The sequence below is a fragment of the Lygodium microphyllum genome, chromosome 4 (assembly GCF_053477565.2).
Source record: "Lygodium microphyllum isolate KBCC chromosome 4, Lygodium_microphyllum_v1.1.10, whole genome shotgun sequence".
In the NCBI taxonomy this organism is placed as follows: domain Eukaryota; kingdom Viridiplantae; phylum Streptophyta; class Polypodiopsida; order Schizaeales; family Lygodiaceae; genus Lygodium; species Lygodium microphyllum.
Window position 1 is genome coordinate 104,401,972 of NC_141138.1, and position 25,053 is coordinate 104,427,024.

General features: G+C 41.0%; 1 protein-coding gene across 2 annotated transcripts in view; it reads right to left on the reverse strand.

The window, feature by feature from the left end:
• The window catches only part of MOR1 (ARM repeat superfamily protein), a 74,860-nt gene that overhangs the window by 19,624 nt on the left and 30,183 nt on the right, over nt 1-25,053 (reverse strand). For both annotated transcript variants that reach the window (XM_087676347.1, XM_087676346.1), the window contains exons 3-12: nt 5,052-5,175; nt 4,123-4,202; nt 3,848-4,025; nt 3,666-3,730; nt 1,224-1,306; nt 1,051-1,136; nt 844-957; nt 626-745; nt 354-456; nt 52-188 (exon numbers count right to left, since the gene is read on the reverse strand). In XM_087676347.1, the coding sequence (XP_087532473.1) occupies nt 52-188; nt 354-456; nt 626-745; nt 844-957; nt 1,051-1,136; nt 1,224-1,306; nt 3,666-3,730; nt 3,848-4,025; nt 4,123-4,202; nt 5,052-5,175 (1,090 nt within the window). The remainder of the gene's footprint in view (nt 1-51; nt 189-353; nt 457-625; nt 746-843; nt 958-1,050; nt 1,137-1,223; nt 1,307-3,665; nt 3,731-3,847; nt 4,026-4,122; nt 4,203-5,051; nt 5,176-25,053) is intronic.

Here is a 25,053-nt window from a genome sequence, read left to right on the forward strand (position 1 = left end):
ACTGCAAGGAGGATGACATAAGCCACTGGACAATACAAAAATAGCATTTACCTCCATCAGAATAGGAATATAGTCCTTGTGAAGCTTTAAAATGACTGCCTTTGGACTGGATTCTATGCAACTTGTAATCCACACAAGGGTCAAAGACCGGACCGATGGAACTTTATTCTTTGTGGCAAGCTTGACATCTGCAAAAAAAAGTAACAGAGAGGCCATTCCACATGCAATGCTTTAGTGACAATGAAGATTCAAATCAAAGTTTTATGTTTAAAGCTGGAATCAATATGCTAAAGTTCAAGAATAATCCCCACAAACACAAGAGCTAGAAACATCATTGCAGCATGACAGCTCACCTTCCACTACGTCTAAAAGTTGTAAAGATCCACCCTTATGAATTGCCTGTAAGGTCTGAGTAAGAGCTTCAACCATAACAGGTTTCTTTTCTTTCAGCTTTTCCTGATTGGCAGTAGCCAAACGCCAGTTAGTATGCTTCTACCATTTCAAAATACTAGCACCAGTTAGTATGCTTATATCTTTTCATAGCAGTAGCCAAACCCCAGTTAGTATGCATTTATCCTTTCAAAACCATCCATCCCCACAAAAACTATTAGAGTTGAAAACATACCAACAATGTTGGCAGAAGAATTCTAGAACCACTAGCAAAATCTTTGCGCAGTCCCTTGGCAAGGTTGCCTGTTGCTTGAACTGCTTCTACAGCCACAGCTATGTTTACATCTGTAATGAGCTGGAAGAATGCCCACAAAGAACTCATGATCAATGTCAAAACAAAACTACACAAAGGAACCATTCAATCACCATAACATAACAGCGAGAGATATATACCTTCTTTAGTGTTCTACATACTTCCGTAAAATCACCAGGAGATATCTTCTTTACTGATGCCAATTTAGTTAGCTCAGCTACAGCATCACGCCTTTCAGACCATTTGGCAGCTTTCTGCAAAAAGTTGCATAGCATATCATTAGAAGAGTGTGTCTTATTCAACTGTCAACAGAATCAACAACCAACAGCACACGGTAAAAAACTCACCACTCCATCCCAAAATCCAGACTTCTCTAGGGGGGTTAAAATGTCAACTGGATCAACAAGCTCATACTCATCAACTTCAGAGGGACCTGATTCAAAAGTCCAGTTTAGTAGGGCAATAAGTGATCCCACTGCAAACACAAAATACTACGCATATAATCCTTTTGAAATCTCACCTGTTGAAACAGCCTCATCAGAAGGTGCAGAACCTGAAACATCTGCTACAATGTCTTGCTCAAGTTCCTTGTCCTGTTCAGACCTGTTCTTACAATAAGTGAAGGACTTAGTCAGACTTGAAGCAAGTGAGAAAGCTCAATTACTTCAAAGCACAGTTGAGAAACTCAACAGCTAGCTAGACTTCTGAGGACAGATTTTTGGTTCTAGAAATGTGACAGTGGAAGAGAAGAGCAAAAAACACAGGCTAACATTAACACGAAGACAAATTGGCACAAGTTCAAACCAAACATAACCCACAGTAGTATTCATGTGGATGAGGGGGCAGTAAGAAGATGTAAAAATGACAGCCAAATATAAAAGCCAGAATGCAATTTTAACTGGTGTGATTGGACAAGTCCAACCTTACCAGCTGGCACCAACCAATATGTCCACTCTATTGGAGGTTATTTTGTCCCCTCATACACTTCTACAACTACAACTATACTTCAGCATCTCACTCTGCAGATTTTGGACACGAGCTGTCATCCTTGCTTGGATGTGAGGCTACCGTATCGCCCCTCTTCACCATGGTGATTGCTATTCTATTTTACTATGTTGCAACTGGTGGATTTAGTTCTGTGTATCTTGTGTCATTTGCTTTGATGCTTTGTCTCTATGCTCATTGTGTGCAAGTGTACAGCGGAGCAGGGACACAGAGAAAAGAGAGAGAACAGAGTTAAAACGCAAAAGAACAGAAGGAGTACTGATCTGAAAGCACTGATACAAGGCTACAGACAATCAGCCCCTGTATACTGAAAAGGTGTGTCAATTAGGGCACTGGATTGATGGCTGAGGATCTGACCAAGAAAGATCTGGGAGAACAATGATGGCTGGAATGGTGATGATCTGATCTGAATGATGAGGCGTGGGCATGGGACTGCCTAAAAATAGGTGTAGGATGCATGAACAAGCTGACCTAATGCCAAGAGGATGGTGATGGTTGAAACTTGCTGCCCAGCTCACCATGTGGCCAAAGACAAAATGCACTCCACTGATCATAAGTGTGCAGTGTGAGCAAACCCAAGCAGACTCCCACCTAATGTGCCTGAAATGAAGAGACTCACACATGAAAATGAATGGCAAACTGAGACAGTAACAGAGCTCCTAAAGTCCTTGTCTGACCCAGACAGAGGCTTGCAAGCAAGAGATGTACACAGAAGAAGAAATACTAGTACATAACTGCTAACACCCCCTCCCAAATTGGCCACAGGAGAGAAGCAGAAAATCTGATGTTAAGAATCATGGCCAAACATGCAACAGTATTATCGTGCTCAGATTCATGCTTCCTCAATCCATAATTGGCTTTATTGGGTATTTCAGCAGCTTTGCTGGTGTGCTAGCCACATTATGTGTCTTTATTGCGCATGGAAGATTCTGCATCTTGCAAGCACGAACATGAACACATATGTACAGATACGTACTTCAAAATAACCAAACATGCAACAGTTTTACCATGCTCAGATTCGTGTTTCCTCAATCCATAATTGGCTTAGTTGGGTATCTCAGAGGCTATGCTAAGGTGTGCTAATCACATTATGTGTCATTATTGCAAATGGCAGATTCTGCATCTTGCAAGCACAGACATGAACAGAAATGTACTCCAAAATCCCATGAAGAGTATGCATTTGTTTTATATACTCGATACATGATGTTCAGTGGCTTCAGTTACTGCACAGAGTCAGTAAAGTACTATTTTCATCAATCCTCCCTACAATAGATGTTGACAGTTAATGTATCCTGCTTTTTGCGGTAGTTCTCACATGAAGACCTTGTTGAATAATGGACTCCAAAGATTTATGCTTGGCACTGAGACTATAATTCCTAGGAGCCCACCCCTCACAAAAGAGCAGTTTCCTATTTCAGTATATGTGCAGCTAGCATGCAAGTAAAGTCCTGGGAGATAGACCAGCACTGTAAATCATGGCATTTATCTATGCCCAGATTGACTACATAGCCGTGGCTACTTGGGCATGTGACATCTCCTATATGTTTGCCTCACAGATTACTACTGAAGCGTTAAAAGAGTTTCTACACCAGTTATCAAAAAACATCACTCAGCCACCCTGGAGCATCTCACAACAATGTTACATTTCAAGGTGTCTACATTGCAAAGGGACATCCTCCCCACCTACGCATTTTATAAACACACATTGATAAATTACTTGTCACTGCATGTGAGTTCGTTCATGTACATGTGAGATGATTGGCATTTGAAATCGGCACTTATGCCTGGTTTGTCTGTATGGAGGAGGCAACAAAACTTCCTATATTTCATTTAACTAAAACTGGTCAAAAAGCCCACGTTAAGCTTTTACAACATCCTTAAATGCCTACTCTTCAAAATGGCTCTCGAGACATATTTTCCAATTTATTGCTGAAGTTCATGGCTTCTAATAACTGGCCTGATTTTCCGAGTTGGTTTTGGAACTCCAGTCACGCTACCCATCTCAGCTTCAATCTCCTTTTTCTGTGTGACAATAATCACACATACCATCTCAAAATCAAGTAATGCTTCAAGAAATAAAATGATGAGAAGTTATCTAAAGACAACACAGATTATGGATTTGTATGCCCTGAGACTCACCATTGTATCTCGCATCTTTTCAAACAAAATTGACTTCACTGGCTCCTTCCCAATCCATCTACACAGCTCTATTGTAAGACCCTTCGCTGAAGCTCTCACATTTTGATCTTGATGATCAAAGAGTTCAGGTAACATCTTCAGTATTCTTTTGGGAGGAACCACCTTTGTCCCAAATTCACTGAACGTAACAGCCAATACAGAATCATTAGATAAAGATAAGAAGCACGCTGCATATGCCAAGTAGCTGAGCAAGGCTGTTCAGACAATCCACAAACCTCACTGCTTGAAACATAACATCAATGGCTGGAACAACCGCTTTGGCGACCTTGTTCTTGATAGCTTTCTCCATGGCATCCTGAAAACCAAGTGCAACGATATCCTCTTTGGTAAGACACTTTGACAAGGAACACACTCATTTGCAAACATGGCTTGGATTGTCATATAACTGACACTGTATTTCACGATTTTTACTATACCAAATGTCCTGACAACAAAGAGAACAAACATGACCAAAATGCCAATTTGCCAAAAACCAAGTTGCATACAACTCAACCCCATGAAACGATGAAACAGAAGTTGGCTTCACAAATGAGCAATCTTGCATGAGCTTTGTAGCTTTTTTCTTGAGTGAGCTCTGCAGTGTTTTTCTCACATGCCCTTTGGTCACCTTTCTCCATCCCAGCAAGTATTAACTAACAGCGTCTCAAGGTAGACCATTTTGGTAAGATCTATTGCTTAGTGTGATAAAATCCCAAACTAAAGACAAAACTCAAACCGCTACAAGCATGTTAGTAGACGTGACAAAAAGTGAATGTATAGAGAATTCTGAAATAGAAAAGAAATTCAACACCTTGAGACTGCAACTACAAAGACAATCAAACTTTGCAAGTTTTGTAGCAAAAGAAGTGAAGCCTTTACATGACAAACCACCAACTTTGTGATATTGCAGAGTGTAAGACATAACTATGCATGCAATCACTCTCTCGCTTTAGAAAGGAAAGGTACATATGAATTTCAACTTTAAGTATTCCTTTCATTTAGCAATATTTCTTTGCCCCAACCACACCATATCTTAAACCCCCCCCCCCCTCCCTCCCACGGCCCAAAAACATAAAAAAACATAAAAAAGGCTCGAGTGAAAATTTTAATGTCACATCTTCTCATTTCAGAGGCAAAAAGGGTGCATGGAGAACAGAGAGGCTACCAGAAATACTTCGGAGGCTTCAAGTTCCACCCATAGAAGAAAGGCTGACTGTGCTTTTTCCACAGTTTTGGGGCGACCTGTTAGGCATTTTGCCACTATACCATCACAGATCTCCTTCGCAAACCTACAGTGAAATACATTGCATGTGTCAGCACAGGCATAACAGTTTACAAGTAAGCAAGATAGGTAAGAAAGCTTTTTTACCACAATCTTTGATTTGATCCAGATGAGTCATTCATGACTCTTCAGGAACAGTCCATGACACATTAAGAAAACCAATGTACTCATTAATGTGAAGAGGAGAACTACTGAAACCAAAAGCTTAGGCAGAAAGACTCTTTGCACTCTTATATGTCACTGATGGTGTTAGTATAATCATACAACAAATTAGTGAGCTCATCCCGACTGTGTATTGAAACCTTTCCTGACACCCCAAGCATAAACTTCATATTACAGCATATTTGATGCAAGAACACACAAACTCCACAACTCAGCAATGTCTATCTTATTCTAATAAAAGAATAATCATGGCTATTTCTAGACATTCATGTCACTCACTAGCTTTCTAAACACTCATGTCATTAGCATCAAAAGTTTATTGATCACTAACCAATCTTAACTTTTGCAAACGCATCTGTGCACAGTTCAGAGACACGGGCTAAGTAGAGGAAGCCAGTACAATTTACAGAAATTCAATGCCAAATAAATATCATCACATGGAGCAAAGTTGACATCTATTGTGTTTTCTAACATGGCACATGCAGATGCATGGTTGCACAATGAAAGCAAATATTACATCCGCAAACCTTGTTAAGTAAAAACCTAAACTTCCAGCCATGGAAATTAACACGTATAAGTACATAGCACATAGGAGCCCAGGCATTGAGACATGCCATAGACCACATAGTAGAAATGTAGAAACTCACTACCCAGCCACAGGGGTACTTGGATTTCTTGAGATACTGAGTCTATTTAGAACCTGGTCATCAAGACGCACCATAGACCACACTCTAGAAATGTAGAAACTCACTAACCGGCAGGGTACTCGGATTCCATGAGACATTGAGTCTACCAAAACATGACAGCCATATATTAGCATCTAAGACCACCAAAGCATGCCTCATACTGAGTCCTGATACAACCCAATAAAAAGAGAATCTATATTCATTGACTAAATTTTTCATATTTCATTAATCTAATCTGTTTTCTATTAAAACTACAAGATCTCCAATATTGCATCAAAGATAGCAGGTGAATGGGTGTTCACAAGGTATACAGTAGGCTTACAATACTGCATCAAAGATAGCAGGTGCATGGGTGGTCACAAGTTATATGGTATCCCTACTTATTGAGTTAGAGCAAACATAGTGCACAACCCAATTGGATGTTTTTGACAGGAACTCAAGTATATCAAGGCTAAATGTGTCAAGAGGATGTGAAATTTTGAGATGCTTTAATCCTATTGATAACATGTGATTACGCTATTAATCAAATGTGCAAGGTTGTTTAGCACATGTGATGCACATGGCAATTATTTCATGGTAACAAGCTAAGGACCCCAAGAATGCAATGGATGTCAAATGAAAAAGTTGTAATAGGTTATGCCAACTAGGCTTTGGGGGTCGGTTGGTGTCAGCTTTGACCCTGGACAATTATTTGGCCAATAAGTGTCAATGGTGATACTAGGGACTAGCATTAATTGATTAATTAATTAATTAATGTCAGTCTAAGGGTCAACATAGGTTGGGGACCATTCCAAGTTGCAAATGGCCTATTACGGATGGGCATATTCAATTTTGGGTGAGGTTAGAAGGTCTAAATTAATTTTCAGGATTATTTAATTCTAAAAATTAAATAAATGGCTGGATAATGCTAAAAAATGGGTTTAAAAAGTCGTCGTTTGCAAAAATGCCCATGCAAATTGAGAAAAGTTTTTAGAGGCTGGGTCTCAACCATTCAGTTAGTTTACAGCTTGGAAGAGAGAGAGAGAGAGGGAGCTGTTGGTCCATTTTCTGATCAGAGAACAACAATTTGCTTTGGAAAGACAGCCATCTAGGGGCCTCGGCAGGCAAGGGACAGCAGGGAGCCACCTTCCAAGGGCTGGCAACAGCATTGTTGATCAGGTGACAGTATTTTGGAGGTGCTTGGCAATAGGTGATTGCATTTGATACAAGCTCGAGCAAGCAACAGGTAGAATTTAGGGTTTTCACGCAAAGAAAATTAAACTTCTCTCTTATCTTAGCTCTCTCACCTTCTCCAACCCATTCTCGAGAGATCTCAGCCATTTTGCACAAATCTCGGCCAAATTTGGAGGATAGTAAAGAGATCTCTACTATAAATCCTAAATTTCTCCAAAAATGAGGGTTTAGCAACCACCTTGGGACTCGTGCTAATAGGAGAAGACATCATACATTGAAATCAACACACCTGAAATTCATGGAATTGACAAGGAATTCAAATGCCAGGCCATCCATTGTGAATTGGGGCAACATTTGGCCACTTGATGGTTCCATTTGTGCAACTCTTCTTGGGCGAAAATCAAGGGGCAATTAGCCCAAATTGCTTGCTGATTGTATGTACAGCAAGGGGCTTTGGATCAGCAAAAAACATTGTGGAATCTCAACTTGTACTCAATCCATTAGCAATTAAAGTTAAAGAAATACCAAAAGGGGCACCAATTTTGGGGCCAACCATGTGTCTACTGTCCAAGATTATTAAGGTAAATTGCACATTTCAATTTATGTTCATCTGCTGATTGTTGTATTTAAGTGCTTAATCAAGGAATTACCACCCTCTCCAAGAAGGAAGGTTGGTTTCATTGCCGAGATAGCACTCAATCCCTTGATTTGGTGGGCCCGAGGTACCTCATTGCAATCCAAAGCTTTGTGCTACTGCTAATTTTTGCTCTCACCTCAAAAATTACAGCAATACTTTTTCATATAGTGAGATGCAATCAAGCAATGATAATGCCTCTTAGTATGAATATTCACATTGGAATGAAGAAAATGCAATGCCTAACACTGGACAAGGCTCAAACCATGGACAGTAAGCTAAAAATGTTGTTGTTAGGCAAGTTTCAGGGCCTTCAAGGCATAATGAGGCTGATGACCAACAAAGTGAATAGGACTTTGATCACCAGTTCAAGAATCGGATGAGGACAGCAGCAAATCTATTTGCTGAATCGGCAAAGGATCCTCAATTTACCCCATTTTTTAATGCTCCACAGAAGGAAAGCAAGGGCAAGAAGAAGAAGAGATCTTCTACACCTTCGCGACAGCAATGTGCACTAAAGATAATGCCAAACCCTTTGTCTAAAGCTCCTAATGAAGCGAAACAGTTGGTACCTATGGGGCAAGAAATGCAAATGCAAGGCCGTCATGGTAGTGTCAATCCAATGGATTTTGGACAACCGAGCACGCATACTATGATGGGGCAGCCAGCATATGTTGGTAGAAGCACAATTTTTCATGCTATGGTTGGATAGGGACCACATACAAAATGTATGGCACAAATCCCCATCATATGCAGCGACCAATGCATGGTGTGCAAGGCCCAATGTATTCGGGTATGGCTGGAAATATGCAAAACCCTATGTATGGCAGCATTGGCTTGACGCCTGGGGCACAAAGTAGCATGTTTGGTTGCATCTTCACCCCCAAATGCTCATGGGGCTCAAGGAATGAATGTTAGTCATGCAAATGCTACGTTTGGTGTTGGTTTTGATATAAATTCAGCAAATGCATCCTTTTTGTAGCAACCAGTGTATGACAACTTGACACCCAGAGGGGCAGCAAAAGACTATGATGAGGGTGGAAAAGCAGTGAAGCTTGAGTCCTTCAACGGTGCACAAGCTAGGCTGAAAGCTTTGACTCTCATTCAACAGTTTGAAGCAACATATTCGGGGAAAAACTTCACCGAGTCCTCGAAGATTCGAAAGGCAGCCACTTTTTTGAAGGGGAATGCATTGGAATGGTAGTCCACTCTTTTGATACAAGGTAGAGCACCATCAACATGGATACAATTCAAGCAAATGTTTGCATCGAATTGGTTGACAAGTACCTTTGAGGTGGACATCATGATAACCTGGAATAAGCTGGAGGCTAAGGAATATAAAAATTTGGAGCAATATAGTAAGAAGTTTTGGGCTGCATTGCTGCTCGTCACTTCTTATTGCCCCATACCTCTTCATGAGCAAGTGGAAAAATATGTTTGTGGGCTGCCTAAAGGAATCAAGGATTTTTGCATTAAATCCTTTGTCTCTAGCATGTCTCGGGTCGTAAACTACTACTACAGCAATAGCTTTGTTGCACGGGAAGAATTCCGGCTTCCTAGAGAGTAGGTGTGATGGTCTGGCCCTCGAAATCCCACACAGGGCACTCCCACAACCTCGTCCAGGCTCCCAACGAGCACTAGACCCACCGTGCTACATCACGACATCACCAACTCAACACAACACGGCACAAACTCAACATGACACGGAACGCGCAACAAAACTCAAAGAATGCTCACAAGTTTGCAGAATGGCCCATCTTGAGGGTAGAAGCTCGTATTCATATCAAAAAAGCATTTACAAGATAAGCCAGAGGCACAGCAAGGGACCATGTCATGTGTGAGGGTGGAGCTATCAACACGTGTCCAACATGACTTAACACCGCGGGATAAAGGAGCTAGATGTACTCCCTCATACACAACTCCCCTTGAAAAAACTCGATGTCCACATCAAGTAGGGAGGCACAACTCACTACCCATCTCAAAAATCGGCTTTGACTCAGATTCATACTTAGTATTGGGGGTCTTAACGCACCTCACTATCAAGGTGGTCAGTGTCTGCTCGCTAGGTGTCATGTCCACTGACTCTATTTACAACTGTGAAACATGGAATTTTCAAGACTTCTTACATTCCGCCCACTAACTCTATTTACAACTGTGGAATGGAATGGGACTAGGCAAGGTTGTAAAAGAGACTTTATTGAGCACATCAACCATCCACCTACTAACCATATTTACAAGCACAGAGTGGAGGGTAACCCTGTCAAAGCACATTGCACACACATGCTCCAACATTGGGCCAAACAGCTTGAGCGTGCAGACACCCACCTTTCACTCCGAATGCCAAGCCCAAAATGCAAGGGTCCGAACAATGACACCTTGTGGGAAAAGGTCCGTCTTAGCCACATCTGTCACTTCACTGCCGATGAAGAAAACAACATGAGACAACCCTAGGATAGCCACTTAGTGTAAGAGATGCGCTTTGCCTTGAATGCACCTCCCCTTGAAAAGAGTTGGGCCTTGGGTTGCCCAAATCTTCTTTCAATGATGCCTCTTTGTCTTCTTGCCCTTGGTGGCTAGAATCTTCGTTGTTGGTGCACCCTTCTTGGCTTTTCTCTTAGTGCCCTTGGAGGCACGGATCTGACTTGAAGCTCTGTCAAGTTACGACCATTCGACCTATTAGATTGCATTTTAGGCCCTTGATGGCCAGATCAAACTCTATGGTCCATGTTACAGCTAGACGAGTCCGATTCATAGCATCAAACCTTCTAGCTTGCATTGGAGGGCCGTGTCTCCCGCCGTAGTAACTTTGGCCTAGCCCTCAACGGCCTGATTGAACAAGAAGGCACCCCTACTCTTGAGCAACTCTAGGTGGGAGGGTCACCATGCCTTGTTTTGCTTTATGAGTGGGCCTCCACATGCCCAGATTCATCTTGGTTGCCCCGACGAGAGCTAAGCCTTCCGGCTTCGCCCTCTCCTTCATCACTTGCTCCGTGACAAGTCAAATCAACTTGGAACAATCTAGAGGGTGAAGCCTCCTTGCTTCCACCTTGGTTCGATCTCGTAACCATCCAACTACTTCGACTTCTCCAAGAAGGTTGCATTCCTTTGGCCCAAAGACTTGAATGGGCTTGATTACACACGTGAGCTTTCCTGACTTCTCCACGCCCCTGAAATTCACATTCATGTAGAGCACAGGCCCAATCTCGTCCCATAACTTAGCCACATGGGTTCCATTCATGAAGATCCATTTGCCATGGTCGGACCACACTCGAAGTGCCCCAGCACTCCCAATCATGTTGCGGTGTGAGGGTCTCTCACCCTCTGAATCGGCCACTACTCTGTATGCATACTCGCTAAACAAGGACCTTTCACCCTCAAAATCAACCATTGAAGCACAACTAGTTAACTCCGCATCAAGCTCGTAGCAGTAGGATCTCACTTCCTCACGGAAGCTAACCTGTTGTTGCCTACTCGCGGACTCGAACCTTGGTGGCATCGGACTCAACTTCTTTGTCTCATCCTCAGCCCCAATGATAGACAGTGGGTTCTCAAGTTTCCAAATTTCTATTTTCTTCAAGCAGGTCTCACTGGCTTTCATCTTCTCAACTCTATCTTCCTCTCCAACACTCTCTTCATCAACACACACAACCATTCGTTTTTACTCACAGCTACACAAGTCTTCAACAACAAGGTTGCCCATTTTTTTATCCTCACAGCGCAAGGAGTCCACACACACATCTTCACACATCTCTTCACCATACACGGCCATTCCTTTATACTCCCGGTTCAAGGAGTCCTCAACATCTTCTACTGACATATAATAATCTTCTTCTTCTATCGACCAATACTCTTCATCTGAACACTCGGCAGTTCCTTTATCCTCTGAGCTCGAGGAGTCTTCAACATACACATCATGGCTCATTTCTTCAACACACATGGCATGTTTATCTATACTCGCAGCACCACAAGTTTCATCAATAGGGTTGCCCGTCTGTTTATCCTCCCGATGCAAGGAGTCCTCCACACACACATCTACTCTTACTTCATCTTCTTTACATGGCTCATCAAGCACAACATCAATACAAGGCACAAGTGGCCCCAATTCATTTAAGCTCGCTAGGCCAAACGAGCACTCCAACACATCTTCATCAACACACAAAAACTCTTCATTCTCTTCTAACTTAGCACTGGCACAAAAATCTTCAAGTGTGTCCTAGTTCATTTAGGCTCACTGGGCCAAACGAAGCTCCTCAAAACATCTACATCACCACACTTCAACTCTTCATTTTCTTTAACCCGGCATCTGGCACATCGGCCTCATTGGTGCAAGAATCAACAAGTGGTCCCAATTCATTTAGGCTCACTGGGCCGAACGAACTCTTTAAAACATCTACATCAACACACAAAAACTCTTCCTTCTTTTCCAACTTAGCATCTGGATCATTGGCCTCACTAGCACAAGAATTTACAAGTGGTCCCTATTCATTTAGGTTCGTTGGGCCAGACAAGCTGTCCCTTACTTCCACTACAACACACTCCGCTTCTATCCTCTCCAACACATGGGGCAACGCACTTGGAACAAGCAACTGGGACTTGGCCTCTCTTGCCTCGTCCACGTCTTCTATCATGACCCCATCAGACACACATTTCGACCCGTAGGCCACCTTAAGCACAGGTTCTTTCTTTGGCTTCAACACAGCATCTGCATCATGCTTCACTTTGGCAACTTTAGCCTCAGCATGAACTTTACTTGAACTTAGCAACTTTGCCGTATTACGCACATCATTATTTGGCACTCTTACTGAACTTGATTTTTCACTTGGCATTCCGCCACCTGCACACTTAGAAGCACACGGCCCGATTTGTTTAGACTCACCCCAAGTGCACAAGTTCTTCTTAGCCGAATCAACATGGGAAGCACTCTCGGCGGCAACTTCACTTTTAACTCGCTTCTCTTCTCCATCTCCTTTCCTCTCACATCAGCACTAGACGCCTTTTTCATCTCAACACCGACTTCTTTCTTTACCCCTCGCATTCCACCAATAGTAACAGATGCACCAAAATCCAAAGCAATTTTTCTTTTCAACTCTCTTTCCACATCAAGGGCATCCCACTCGCCCATACTCAACATCTCACTAATCCACTCTTGAATCTCCTCATTCACTTCTCTCAACTTCATCTTCAACTCATCTTGTCTATCTTTAATCAACTTCACCTTTTTCTCAAACTCATTTTTCATTTGGGGTGGAGCACTTGCCCCGTTTCCACACATATACTCCAACTTACTCTTTAAACCTTGCACATCATATTCCAACTCGAAAAAATCACTTAGCATGGCTTTTTTTTTAATAAAGATTCTTTACCATATCAATTCTCAAATCAGAAGTGGTCATCCTTGAAGCTTTCTCGACACACCTCAACCCAAGCTCTCCAACACGAGGGTTTGCACATGCCACCCGTGAGAGCGGCTCTGATACCAAGTGTGATGGTCCGGCCCTCAAAATCCCACGTAGGGCACTCCCACGACCCCATCCAGGCCCCCAACAAAAGACTGAGAAAGGAGGTAAATCTGAAAATCAGCTTGAAAAGAGGCCAAAACAACAAAGAAAGGGCTCGAAGACATTGGCACAACTTGGGGAATTGATGGCTACAAATAAATATTTTATTTGTGAACAAGAGGGTCACATTGCAAGTGACGATCCCAATAGGCAACGAGCTGGAAAATCAAAAAATCAGGGAGATTCTAAAGAAAAGAAGCCCAAAACATCACTAGGATTAGTGCTTGATGTTGTTAGTGATCAGCCCAATGATAATGCTACTGAGTTGTATATGGCATGCCACTTACCCAATCGTCTCATGCCCGTGCGCCTCTCGCCTGCATGTTTCGCCCCCACCTGCACATTTCGCTTCAACCTCCAACTTGTGGCGTTCACATTTAATCTTCTATCCCCATCTGGTTTGCTCCAATCTCCAACCTCCCAAGTCCCCCGATCTGCTCCCACTGCCTACAAGTGCAAGCACCATCACCTCCAAGCTCCTCATCTCTCTTCCTTCTTCTCCGACTTCTCACTTCCTTCTTCCTCTTTTTCTCCTCTTGTCTTCTTCCTTCTCTTCTTTTCCCTTCTCTCTTCTAAGTTCTAAGTTCTCAATTTCTCCCTCACTCGAGTCTTGAGCCTTCTCCCTTCTCTCGAGTCGCTTCGCAATAGCCAATCCTTTAGGCTTTTTTTCAGCCATTTTCATTTCAGTTTTCAGCTTGAAATGGCTTTCATCTTCCCACCCCGTTCATCGTGTCAATGGTCAAGGAAGAAGTCCGATGATTAGTCATGGTGGAAAAAAAATAAATGCTAACCACCCATTGAGTGGTGGAGGATCTCGACCATGGGCTTACAAGCTTTGCCCATACAAGCAAACTAGTGGAGCAAACAAGGTAATCCATTGGACCGAGCATTTCTATTTTGAATTTTTTTTATTTTAAATTTTCAAAGTTTCTTAAATATTAGAATATGGAATACCAATTGCCACTTGTTTCATCTTATGCATAATTAGGTCCGAGCTCATCTCCTACATAAGCCAAATTCAGAGGTACAATTTTGTCCTAATGTGACCTTGGAGAAGCAAAGGGAGCTTTATGACCATGTTGCAAGTCAACAAGCTTTATCTTATGTCTAGACAACGATGTGTTGCAGTTAACCTTTCACCTTTTGTGATACCATCCCCATCAGATGTATCTAGAGCAAGATCCGTATCAGGAAGTGCTACTTCCACACCTACTGCAGGCATTGCACATCTACCATGGCATCAACAGCGCCATATGTTGCACGTAAACAAAGCACACTTTATGCTAGTTGGGATCCCAAGAAGAATGAAGAGGTGGATACGTCAATGGAACGTTTTTTCTATCATAACCACATTCAATTTCGTGTAGCTAAATCAGAGTATTTTAAATTCATGTGCAAGAAGATTGGCGAGTATGGCCCTTCGTATGTACCTCCATCATCAAAGACCTTACGCACCACTTAGCTCAATAAGAAAAAGAGCCTTGTTAAGCAAGCAACAATAACTACAAAGAGCCTGTGGGCTAAAAATGAAGTTTCATTCATTGTTGATGGTTGGAGTGATATACGCAAGTGATCCATCCATGGCATGGTTGCTTATTCTCATAGGGAAATGTATTTCATATCTTCACATGATGCCTCAAGCACAAGAAAGTCAACAGATGTACTTGCAACAAAGTGGGTTATAGGTATTGCGCTTATTGGCCCCAACGCATGTTGTGGGATTTTTTGCAAATGGAGAGCCCGCAAATAGGGTAGTAGATACTATTATCCAAGGATATAATCCGCATATCACAATTTCATATTGTATGGCTCATTGCTTGAATAACCTACTAAAGGATATTGATAACCTGTCACGGATTGCACCTGTCATAGAGCAAGGAGCTCAAATGGTTAGCTTTGTTTTGAATCACCAGTTTCTTTGCCATCAGTTCTCTTTGCGATCCAAAAAGACACAAGGCAAATTAAGAGAATGTAGTGGTGCCTTGAGGCAGTTATTTCTTAAGGATGAGTTCACCTCATTAGCATTGGTAGATACTCTTACAGGTATCTTATGCTAGGAGAAAGCAAATAACTCCACTTTTTGGGATAATGTAAAGCGGATAGATGCTATGATATCACCTATTGTGCATTTATTGAGGGTTATGGATGCTATGCAACCTTGCATTGGCAAGGTATACGAGGCTATGGATAGGTTGAATAGAAAGCTGCAGAAGTTGGCACCAAATGATGAGACGTATAAGGAGATACGCCATTTAGTTGTGACGAGGTGAAACTCCTATAACTCACCCATCCATATAGCTATATTTGTTGTGGATCTTGAGTTCCAAAGCAAGGGTCAAAAGAATGACACTGAGGTTATGGATGCATGGAGAATGACACTGAGGTTATGGATGCATAGAGACTTATATTGTCTCATCTAGTACCTGATGATAGCACTAGACGAAAGATCAAAAACCAACTTTCATGTTATAGGACCTTTCGAGGTTTCTTTGGTTGTGGGGATACACAAGAGGATAGTTGCAAGATTGAAGCAGCTTTGTGGTGAGAGAACTATGGTTCGGATGGCCCTGAGTTGCAATAACTAGCCATCCATATTTTGAGTTAGTTAGTTAGCTCCTCTTGTTTGAAGCAATTGTGGAGTACATATGCTCACATTGCTTCAAAGAAAAGGACCCATCTTGGTGTGGAGAGAGCAAATGATCTGGTATTTGTTAGTGCTAATTTGAGGATGCTATGTAACAGTATGACAACAAAGCTCGATCCATTCATCACAGAGTGGGAGATGCAACAAGAAGAGGAGACACATGCTGAGGTTGAGGGAGATGCAACAATTCATAGTACACACGATGATGAGGCCGGCACTTCAAGAGCAACTAGAGCAACCTCAGATCATGATGATGATCTTTGATTTAGTTTACTTATCATGAGTCTCATGTCACATGTATATTGCATATGATATTATGATCATTGATGACAGTGTGACACTTGGGCCGTTGTGCCATGCCAATATTATATTTGTACTTGCAGTCTTGCAGTTGCCCTTTAGGCTATTCTGGCATGCCACATTTTGCTTCAATCTAGAGATTAGACTTCATATTTGTAGTCTTTTTTGGAGCAATGAACATGTTCTTTCAAAGATTAGACTTTATATTTGTAGTCTTTTAAGTTTTTTGACATGGAGCCATGGACATGTTCTTTCAACTTAGACTTTAAAGTTTAGTTCATTGTTCATTATTTTATGGCATATATATTATGCGTTTTATGATTGGATAGCTTAATTATTGAGCCTTGTAAGTTGTAATTTAATTTGTAATGACTAGTTTTAGAATAACGCATGATATCTTTAAAGTTAAAACTTAAAATGATTTGTCCTTGTGGATTATATACCTTGGTTTTAACACTCCACATAGATTATGAGTGAAATATCAAATTTTTTCATAAATTTTAATTTTTTAAATGTCGTTTCCGTTCCCACATCCCCATTTCCTAGATTTGGCATTCCTGTCACCATCCTCATCCTTGTTTCCTATTCCCATTTCTTGTTTCATGTTTCTATGGATCTTATCCTTGGAAGTAGCCCACCTAATAAGTCACCCTACAGAATCAATACAAGCCAATAGAAGATTATGAGTCAGGTGAATGAGTTGTTAGAAAAAGAACTTAGTTAGCCCAGCTCATCTCCTTTTTGTTCTCCAACGCTTTTGGTGCAGAAAAAGAATGGTCCATGGCATATATGCATTGATTATTGTGCTCTGAATAAGACCATGATAAAGAATTGCTTTCCATTCCTCGGATTGATAATGTTATAGATAGATTGCAAGGAACAGTCATATTCAGCCGTATAGATTTAAAAGTGAGTATCATCAGATATGCATTAGACTGGAGGATGTGCCTAAGATAGCTTTCAGAACATCTTTTGGGCTATATGAGTTTTTTGTTGTCTTTTGGACTTACAAATATTCTCGTCACTTTCAATCAGATGATAGATTGCATTTTCAAGCCACATAGAGGATTTGTGAGCACTTTTTTTAATGATATGATTGTCTATTCAAAGAATGAAGCAGAGCATAGAAGACATTTAGACATTGTGTTCAATGAACTACATGAGCATCAACAAGTCATCAATGACAAAAAAAGTAAATTCTTTTTATATAAATTTCACTTTTTGGGATGTATTGTATCGATCATTGCCACCTTTGAGAAATATGCATAAGATCCACAACTTCTTACGTTTATGTTCTTACTACAAGAAGTATGTATGTGGATTTGCTGAAATTACATCTCCATTGCATGCTTTGCAAAAGAAAGATGTGCCATTTAGATGGATAGCAATGGAAATTTCAGCATTTGAAAAGTTGAAGGAAAAGATAACTTTAGATCATGTGCTTATGTTGCCCGATCTAAGAAAATCATTCGTGGTTCACTATGATACATGTGGTAATAGCATTGGGGCTATTCTTATGCAAGATCGCCGAGTTGTGGCTTATAAGAGCCGAATTCTCCACAATGTAGTACACAATTTGCAAGTCTATGAGAAAGAGCTCTTGGTTGTAATTCATTCACTATCTATATGGAAACATTATTTGTTGGGGGCTGATTTTACAGTGCAGACAGACCATAAGACTTTGAGGTACTTTTTGACGCAAACAAAGTTGTCAAAGAAGCATATGAGATAGGCAAATTTTCTCTCTATATTTCATTTTCAAATTGTACATATTGATGGTAAAAAGAATGTCGTGGCCCATGCAATGTCACATAAGCCACAAATTTTAGTCACCAGCATGGTTTATCACACTCAATTGGATATCATAAAAAAGTAATGTGTTGCTGATTCGGACTTTATTAATGTTTATGATCAGCTGTGCAATGGCCAAAGCCAAAGACATGAGCACTTTGTATTAAGAGATGGATTTTTTATGATGCATGGAAGACTGTGTGTCGCGAAGCAATTGAGGCCTAGAGTTATCACTGAAAATCATGCTCCTGCGTATGCAAAACATAGAGGTATTGATGCCACAATGAAGAAAGTGGAGCATTTCTTTTATTGGCCAACTTTGAGACATGATGTAGAGCAATTTGTCAAGACATACATCGTATGTAAGAAGGTAAAGCATAATACGCAAAAGAAGCCAGGTTTGTTACAGCCCTTGCCTGTTCCAAATAGACCTTAGCAAAGCATTGCAATGGATTTTATTTTTGAGCTTTCTAGGACACCTACAGAAATGATGGCATATGGACTATCATTTGCAAGTTCGGCAAACAAGCCCATTTCATTTCGATGAGGAAGAAAATAAAGGTTGATCATATGGCACGCTTGTTTTTGCAGCATATTTTTAAATATCATGGTATGCCAAGGTCGATCGTCAGTGATCGAGACCCTCAGATGACCAGTTTATTTTGGAAGAGGTTATTTGAGAATATGGGTATCACGTTGAAATTCTCATAATCCTTCCATCCACAAACAGAAGGTCAACCTAAGGAAGCAAATTTCACAATGTTAGATGACACAGTGAAAGCAATATTTGCCCTCGGTTGAGTTTGCTTACAACAATACACTAGCAAAGCTCCATTTGAGGTGGTTGAGGGTGTCAAGAAGATACCACCTATCTTGTAAACTAAGGATAAGATCTTTTAGGCTGACCATTATGTGAAAATTTGGATACGGCCTATGTGAAGATAAAGTATACACTTCAAATATCACAGGAAAAGCAAAAGAGGACAACTGATCATCATAAATGTGCTTTACACTTTGCAAAGGGCGATTATCTATAGTTGCATTTTGAAAAGGCAACGCTGAAGAGGCTGAAGAAGATGAAATGAAAAGAAAGATTATATCCGAAGTTGAGTATGAGATACTATGGACCCTCCCAGGTGTTGGAGAAGATCAACAAAGTGACATATCCGTTGAAATTACCTCCACATTGGCAAATACACAAAGCCTTTCATTTCAATTTCTTAAGGCCTTTTCGTGGTGATGTGCCAAAAGATATGCCTACTAAAATTCAATCTAAGGTTTAGGAGTTGGATGAGATTTTGGTACCCGAGCATTTTTTGGCACATAAGAAAATAAATGTCAAAGGTAAAGTTTCTAGGAGATACTTGATAAAATTTTAAAATTATTTATCAATGGATGGAAAAGGATAACTTGGTAGACGATCCTAAATTGTTGCAGCTTTACCTAGATGCCTTGCAACTAGAGCCAACTTCAACTCAGGCTTGATCAGGTTCAATAAAGCAGGGATCAGGTATCGGAGGGGTTTTAGTCGAAAGGTCGTATCCACCGGGAATCAAAGAGAGAAGAAAGTAGAGAATAGGAGACAGAAGAAAAGAAAAAGAATAGACAAGAGATACACAAAATAAAGCTCGGTGAATCAAAGCACTATGTATTAAATAAACTTGAGAAGATAAGCAAAATCCTTTTCTGGGACTACTTGGAAGCAATCTCCAAGCACTAGATCTTCTGCAGCTCCCTGGTAGACCAAAAATGTACACCAAACACTAGCTTCTTCTCTGTTGCTGCAACCGCAAATCTGATGGTTCTGTTGGCTTCAAAAGGGGAATAAAAACCCACGACATCTCCTTAAAATTCTCTCAAATCACTCCTTCTCCCCGTTCAGAGTGCTATTTGCTACTTGTAAATTGCGATCGCGCACCATGTGATTTCGGAAGCCCTTCTTTTTGCATGAGACTTCCAAAACTGGTTGTAAAAGCCACTTGCTTTTTACGTGTCGCTCTATTCTAGAAGTTTTCAACATCTTTTTAGGATTTTTACAAGAAATATATCAAAAATATGCTAAACTTGTCCAAAAATCCTGTATTTTGAAACTAGCCATACTATGGACACTAGCACTAATAACTAAGATAACATTGACTCTCTAGATTAATAAGAAAGTCGGACGATGATGCGCTCCAAGATTTTGTGAGATAAAGAAAGGATCGAAGTTCAGCTCAAAGTACAGTAGACAATGTGGAGGGAGGAGCACGACACCCAATGCAATAGACTGAAAGAGTGTAATCTGAAAGTACAAAGTACAATCCTTAAACCTTAGGGTTGTAGGGGGTGTTCACACCCAAACTCGGTAAGTGCCCGTAAGTGTGTGACATAAGCAGATACGAAAGAAGACAATAAGTCTAGGGGAAAAACCTCTCGTACCAAGAGTAAAAAGTGCCCCAATGTCCTACTGATCACTGACACTTCTCTGTGAGCGTAGGCGTGAGTGAAAACCCAACTTGCCTTATATTTGGCAAAGGATCCATCTACATTCAGTTTCAATTTGTAGATCCATTTTGTTCCAATGGCTTTCTTCCCAAAGGGCAAAGACACTAAATCCCATGTTTGATTCTTAGTGATAGAATCCAATTCGGCTTGCATTAATGCCATCCAATGCACACTTTGTTGTGCATCCTCAAAACATTCAAGCTCCTCATCATCAATTGTGCTTGCTGCCACAACAAACTCCATGGTATGTGCAGTATCATGCATACAAGCTTGCCTTCTAGTACGACCAGACATGGGTGCATCCAAATGACTATCTTTCATAGTCTGTAAATACCATCTACGCATTTGTCTTGCCTCCTGACTGTGCATAAGCTCTTGCTGAATTTCAATTTCAGCACTTTGCTGAATATTCAGATCAGCCAATGGTGGCTGATTTTCTGCATTTTCCAATGGAGCAACTAGCTGAACATTGAGTTCACGTGCTGAAACTCCAACTGAATCACCAAATGTAATGGGCAACAGCCCTTCAAATATATCACAAGCAGCCTAATATGTGTCTAAACCAGCAAGGGACAATTCTGATTTTCATCAAATAGTACATCCCTACTAACAAACACCATTTTAGAGACAGGATCATAAAGTCTGTAGCCTTTGCTCTCACTACTATATCCCACAAAAATACATTTGACAGCCTTGTTATCCAACTTTTTTCTGAGTACCTCGGGAATGTGTGCATATGCAAGACACCCAAAGGTACAAAAGTGTCCAAGAGAAGGTTTCCGGCTGTTCCAAGCCTCAAAAGGTGTAATTTTCTTTAATGCTTTGGTGGGGCATCTATTCAAAACATGGCAAGCACACATAATGGCTTCCATCCAAAAAGTGTGTGGCAAGCTCTTTCCTCTCAGCATACATCTAGCCATCTCCATGAGTGATCAATCTTTCTCTACAACCCCATTCTATTGTGGAGTATAAGCAATAGTGAACTAATGAACAATGCCCTTCTGGTTCAAAAAAGAATTCAACATAGAGAACATATATTCCCCCCTCGGTCAGAACGGAGAAGAGTCTTTATTTTATAGCCAAATTGGTTTTCAACAAGTGTAACAAAAGCCAAGAATGGATTATACACTTCTGACTTTATCACCAAAGAATAGACCCAACAGAATCAAGTAAAGTCATCAATAAAAGTCACAAAATACATCCTCCCAATGACTTTGTCTGCATAGGCCGACATACATCTGAATGCACTAATTGTAACTTGGCTGTGACTCTGAACGCAGCATCACGAGGAAACGAAAACCGATGCATTTTCCCTAAAATACATCCTTCGCACAAGTGCTCAGGAGGTCTCTCCAGAAGAGGTAATCTATCTAGCATCTGTGTACGTTGTAAGAGCATCAAGCTACCAAAGTTCACATGCCCCATCCGAGCATGCCGTAACTCTACATGTATCATAGCAGGAGTAAGAGTGGATGCCAAGTACGCTGACTGATCAACTAAAAGAGCATCCAACTCATATAACCCATGACATAAAATGCCAATCAAGACTAAATTCATGTGTTCTTTGTCTCTCACCATGCATTTTTCATCATCAAATGTGGCCTGCAATACACAACGTACCAAAGAAGAAATAGAGAGCAAATTCTTCTTTATACCTAGCACAAACAAAGCATCCTGTAGGTGAAGAATAGAGCCATCAATGGCTGTGAACACAATCTCCCCAATACCTCTAATAAGATATGATGCATTGTTGGCACACTGTACACACTTGCAACTAGAGTTGCACCAACAAAGCAAATACATCTCTGTGAGATGTGATGTGCCTAGAAGCACCATTGTCAAAAAACCAAATGCATGCATCCTCAGTAGAGCTAAATGCTCGATCAGCCCAAGAAGTGTCATAACTACATGTGTAAAAGCAATAGTCCTTGTCTACAACAAAGAATGCAGACTCAGTAGCAATAGAAAGAGCATCAGAAATAAACATTCCTGACTCCTCCTTGGCGGTGCGCTTTCTACACTCAGTAATGTAGTAGCCTGGCTTCTTGCAATAATGACATTTGCCCTTTTTGGCTTACGTGCACCCTTGTTTTTTACTTCCCTAGGTGCCTGAAGTCCTAGAGCTCCGCGGAGCATTCTCCTTGGCGGTGCGCTTTCTACACTCAGTAATGTAGTAGCCTGGCTTCTTGCAATAATGACATTTGCCCTTTTTGGCTTACGTGCCCCTTTGTTTTTTACTTCCCTAGGTGCCTGAAGTCCTAGAGCTCTGCGGAGCATTCTTCACTTGGCTACCTTTGCCCTTCTATCTAACCATAAAAGTCTACTCGGAGGCTATGATATCCACACCATTATTTCTTCTTATTTGCTCCTCCTCTAGAAGCAAACTCACTAATTGAAGAAAGCAAATAGGCTGTGGGGCTATCCTCATTGTGAGGTTTAGGACAGTGTGGAAAGCCAAGTACGAAGAAAGTAATGAGTTCAATGTAGTAGATATCAATTGTGCATCTGAATAGTACTCATCAACATTCATAAGTTACTCACGCAAGTCCTGAATTTTGTTCAAGTGATCCTACATAGAATCACCCTCATCCATCTTCAATGTCTCAAGCTCTTTCTTTAAGAAAGAGATGCAGGTCTCATTTTTACCAACAAACATCTGCTCCAAAGCTAGCCAAGCTTCTCATGAAGAAGCTGCCAAACAAATGTGGGGGATGATGGACTGTTGAACTACCAATGCAATCAGCGACAAAGCCTATGCATCCCGTGTATCCCATGCTTTTTGAGCTACTGATCTTTGGGGAAGTGGTTGAAGTGGAGCAGGCTAAACAAGCTAAGGTGCCCATTGTCCACGTCCTCTAAAACCAACCTTCCTTCTTGGAATGGGTGGTGATAACCTAATTTAAGAGTTAATTACAGCAATAAATAAATGCACATAAAACAAAATACACACTTTACCATAACATTCTTGGACAGTAGGCCCCCTGTTGGCCCCAAAATTAGCGCCCCTTGCAGTATTTATTTAGCTTTCATTCAATTGCAAGAAGTATAACTTGAGATTCTTCAATCTCCTCTTGCTAACCAATTGCTCTTGATGTCATAAATGACCAGCAAGCCTTTTGGGTCATTTGCCCCTTGATTCACCCAGGACTTCTTCTCCAATTTGACCCTTGGTTGGCCAAATGCTACCCCAAATCAATTTGGGATGAGCTAGCCCCTGAAATCCAGGGATAATCTTCAATTATCAGCTGTTGATTTCAGTCCCTTGAGCCTTCAATCTCTGACGCAGATCCCAAGGTGGCTGCTAAACCCTAATTTCTAATTAGGGTTTACTGCAGAAATTACAGATCAGCCCACCAAAAATGGCTGAGAATTGCTGAGCATAGGTTGAAGGAGATTAGAGAATACTATAGAGAGAGAAAATTCTGAGATTTGTCGCAAAGAACTGATCAAAATCAATTGCTGCCCTGCTGTACCAGCCCCAAACAGATGCACCAACAACAATAAGAGCATCAGAGACTATGATATTCAGGAGAAAGTGCATCAGCAGCAATTGCCAGCTTCCCAAGGTCAAGAATATGCAATCTCCATCACCAAAATGGTCTCCAATGGCTGGGAAATGGCCCCAAAAGCTGGCAGCAACAGTCCAACACCTCTTTCCAACAGCTCCAAAATGAGAAAACGAGATTTCCCTCTCCCTTCAGCCCTATATAACCTTTCCCCCACTTGCATGGGAAAGTTTTGCCAAGTGGCAGCTTTCTTAATCCATTTTCAGCAATTTCCAGTCATTTAATTAATTTTCAAAATTAATTAATTCTGAAAATTAATTCAGCCCTTAATCCATACCCAAAAATTTGACCTTGCCCATCCAAAAATTAATTGGCTAGGCCATTTGCAACCCAAAGTGGTCCCATGCATTAATTGACCCTTGGACAAGCATTAATCCATTAATTAATGCCTAGTCCCTACTGTCACCACTGACACTTAATGGCCAATTAATGGTCCTAGGGGCAAACTGACACCAAAATTCACCTAGAATCTAACAAGTGTAACTTGTTACAACTCTTGCCTTTGACACCCATCTTTTTCACAGGGTCCTTCAGCCTCCAACTATGAAAAAGTAGCTTGCACCTCACAAGTGCAACACATGTGCATCTTTTAATTGCACATTTGATTAATCCTTTAATCAAATGTCAATTAAACTTAAGCAAAGCATGAAATTTTCACGTCCTCGTGACATCCTCCTAGAGGAGGATTAGCAGGAGCCACAACTCTGGGCCTAACTTTTTCTCCACTGACATAATCCCAAAGATTTTTTGCAACAAGCACATTCGTCATCATGAAGGACCAAAGTGAGTAATTGTTACCATCCAATCTGTCCTCTTTGGATACATAGGTAAATACATCTCCTCCCTCATTTGCCATGATAATCAATACCAAAAGAAGGCAAAAGAGC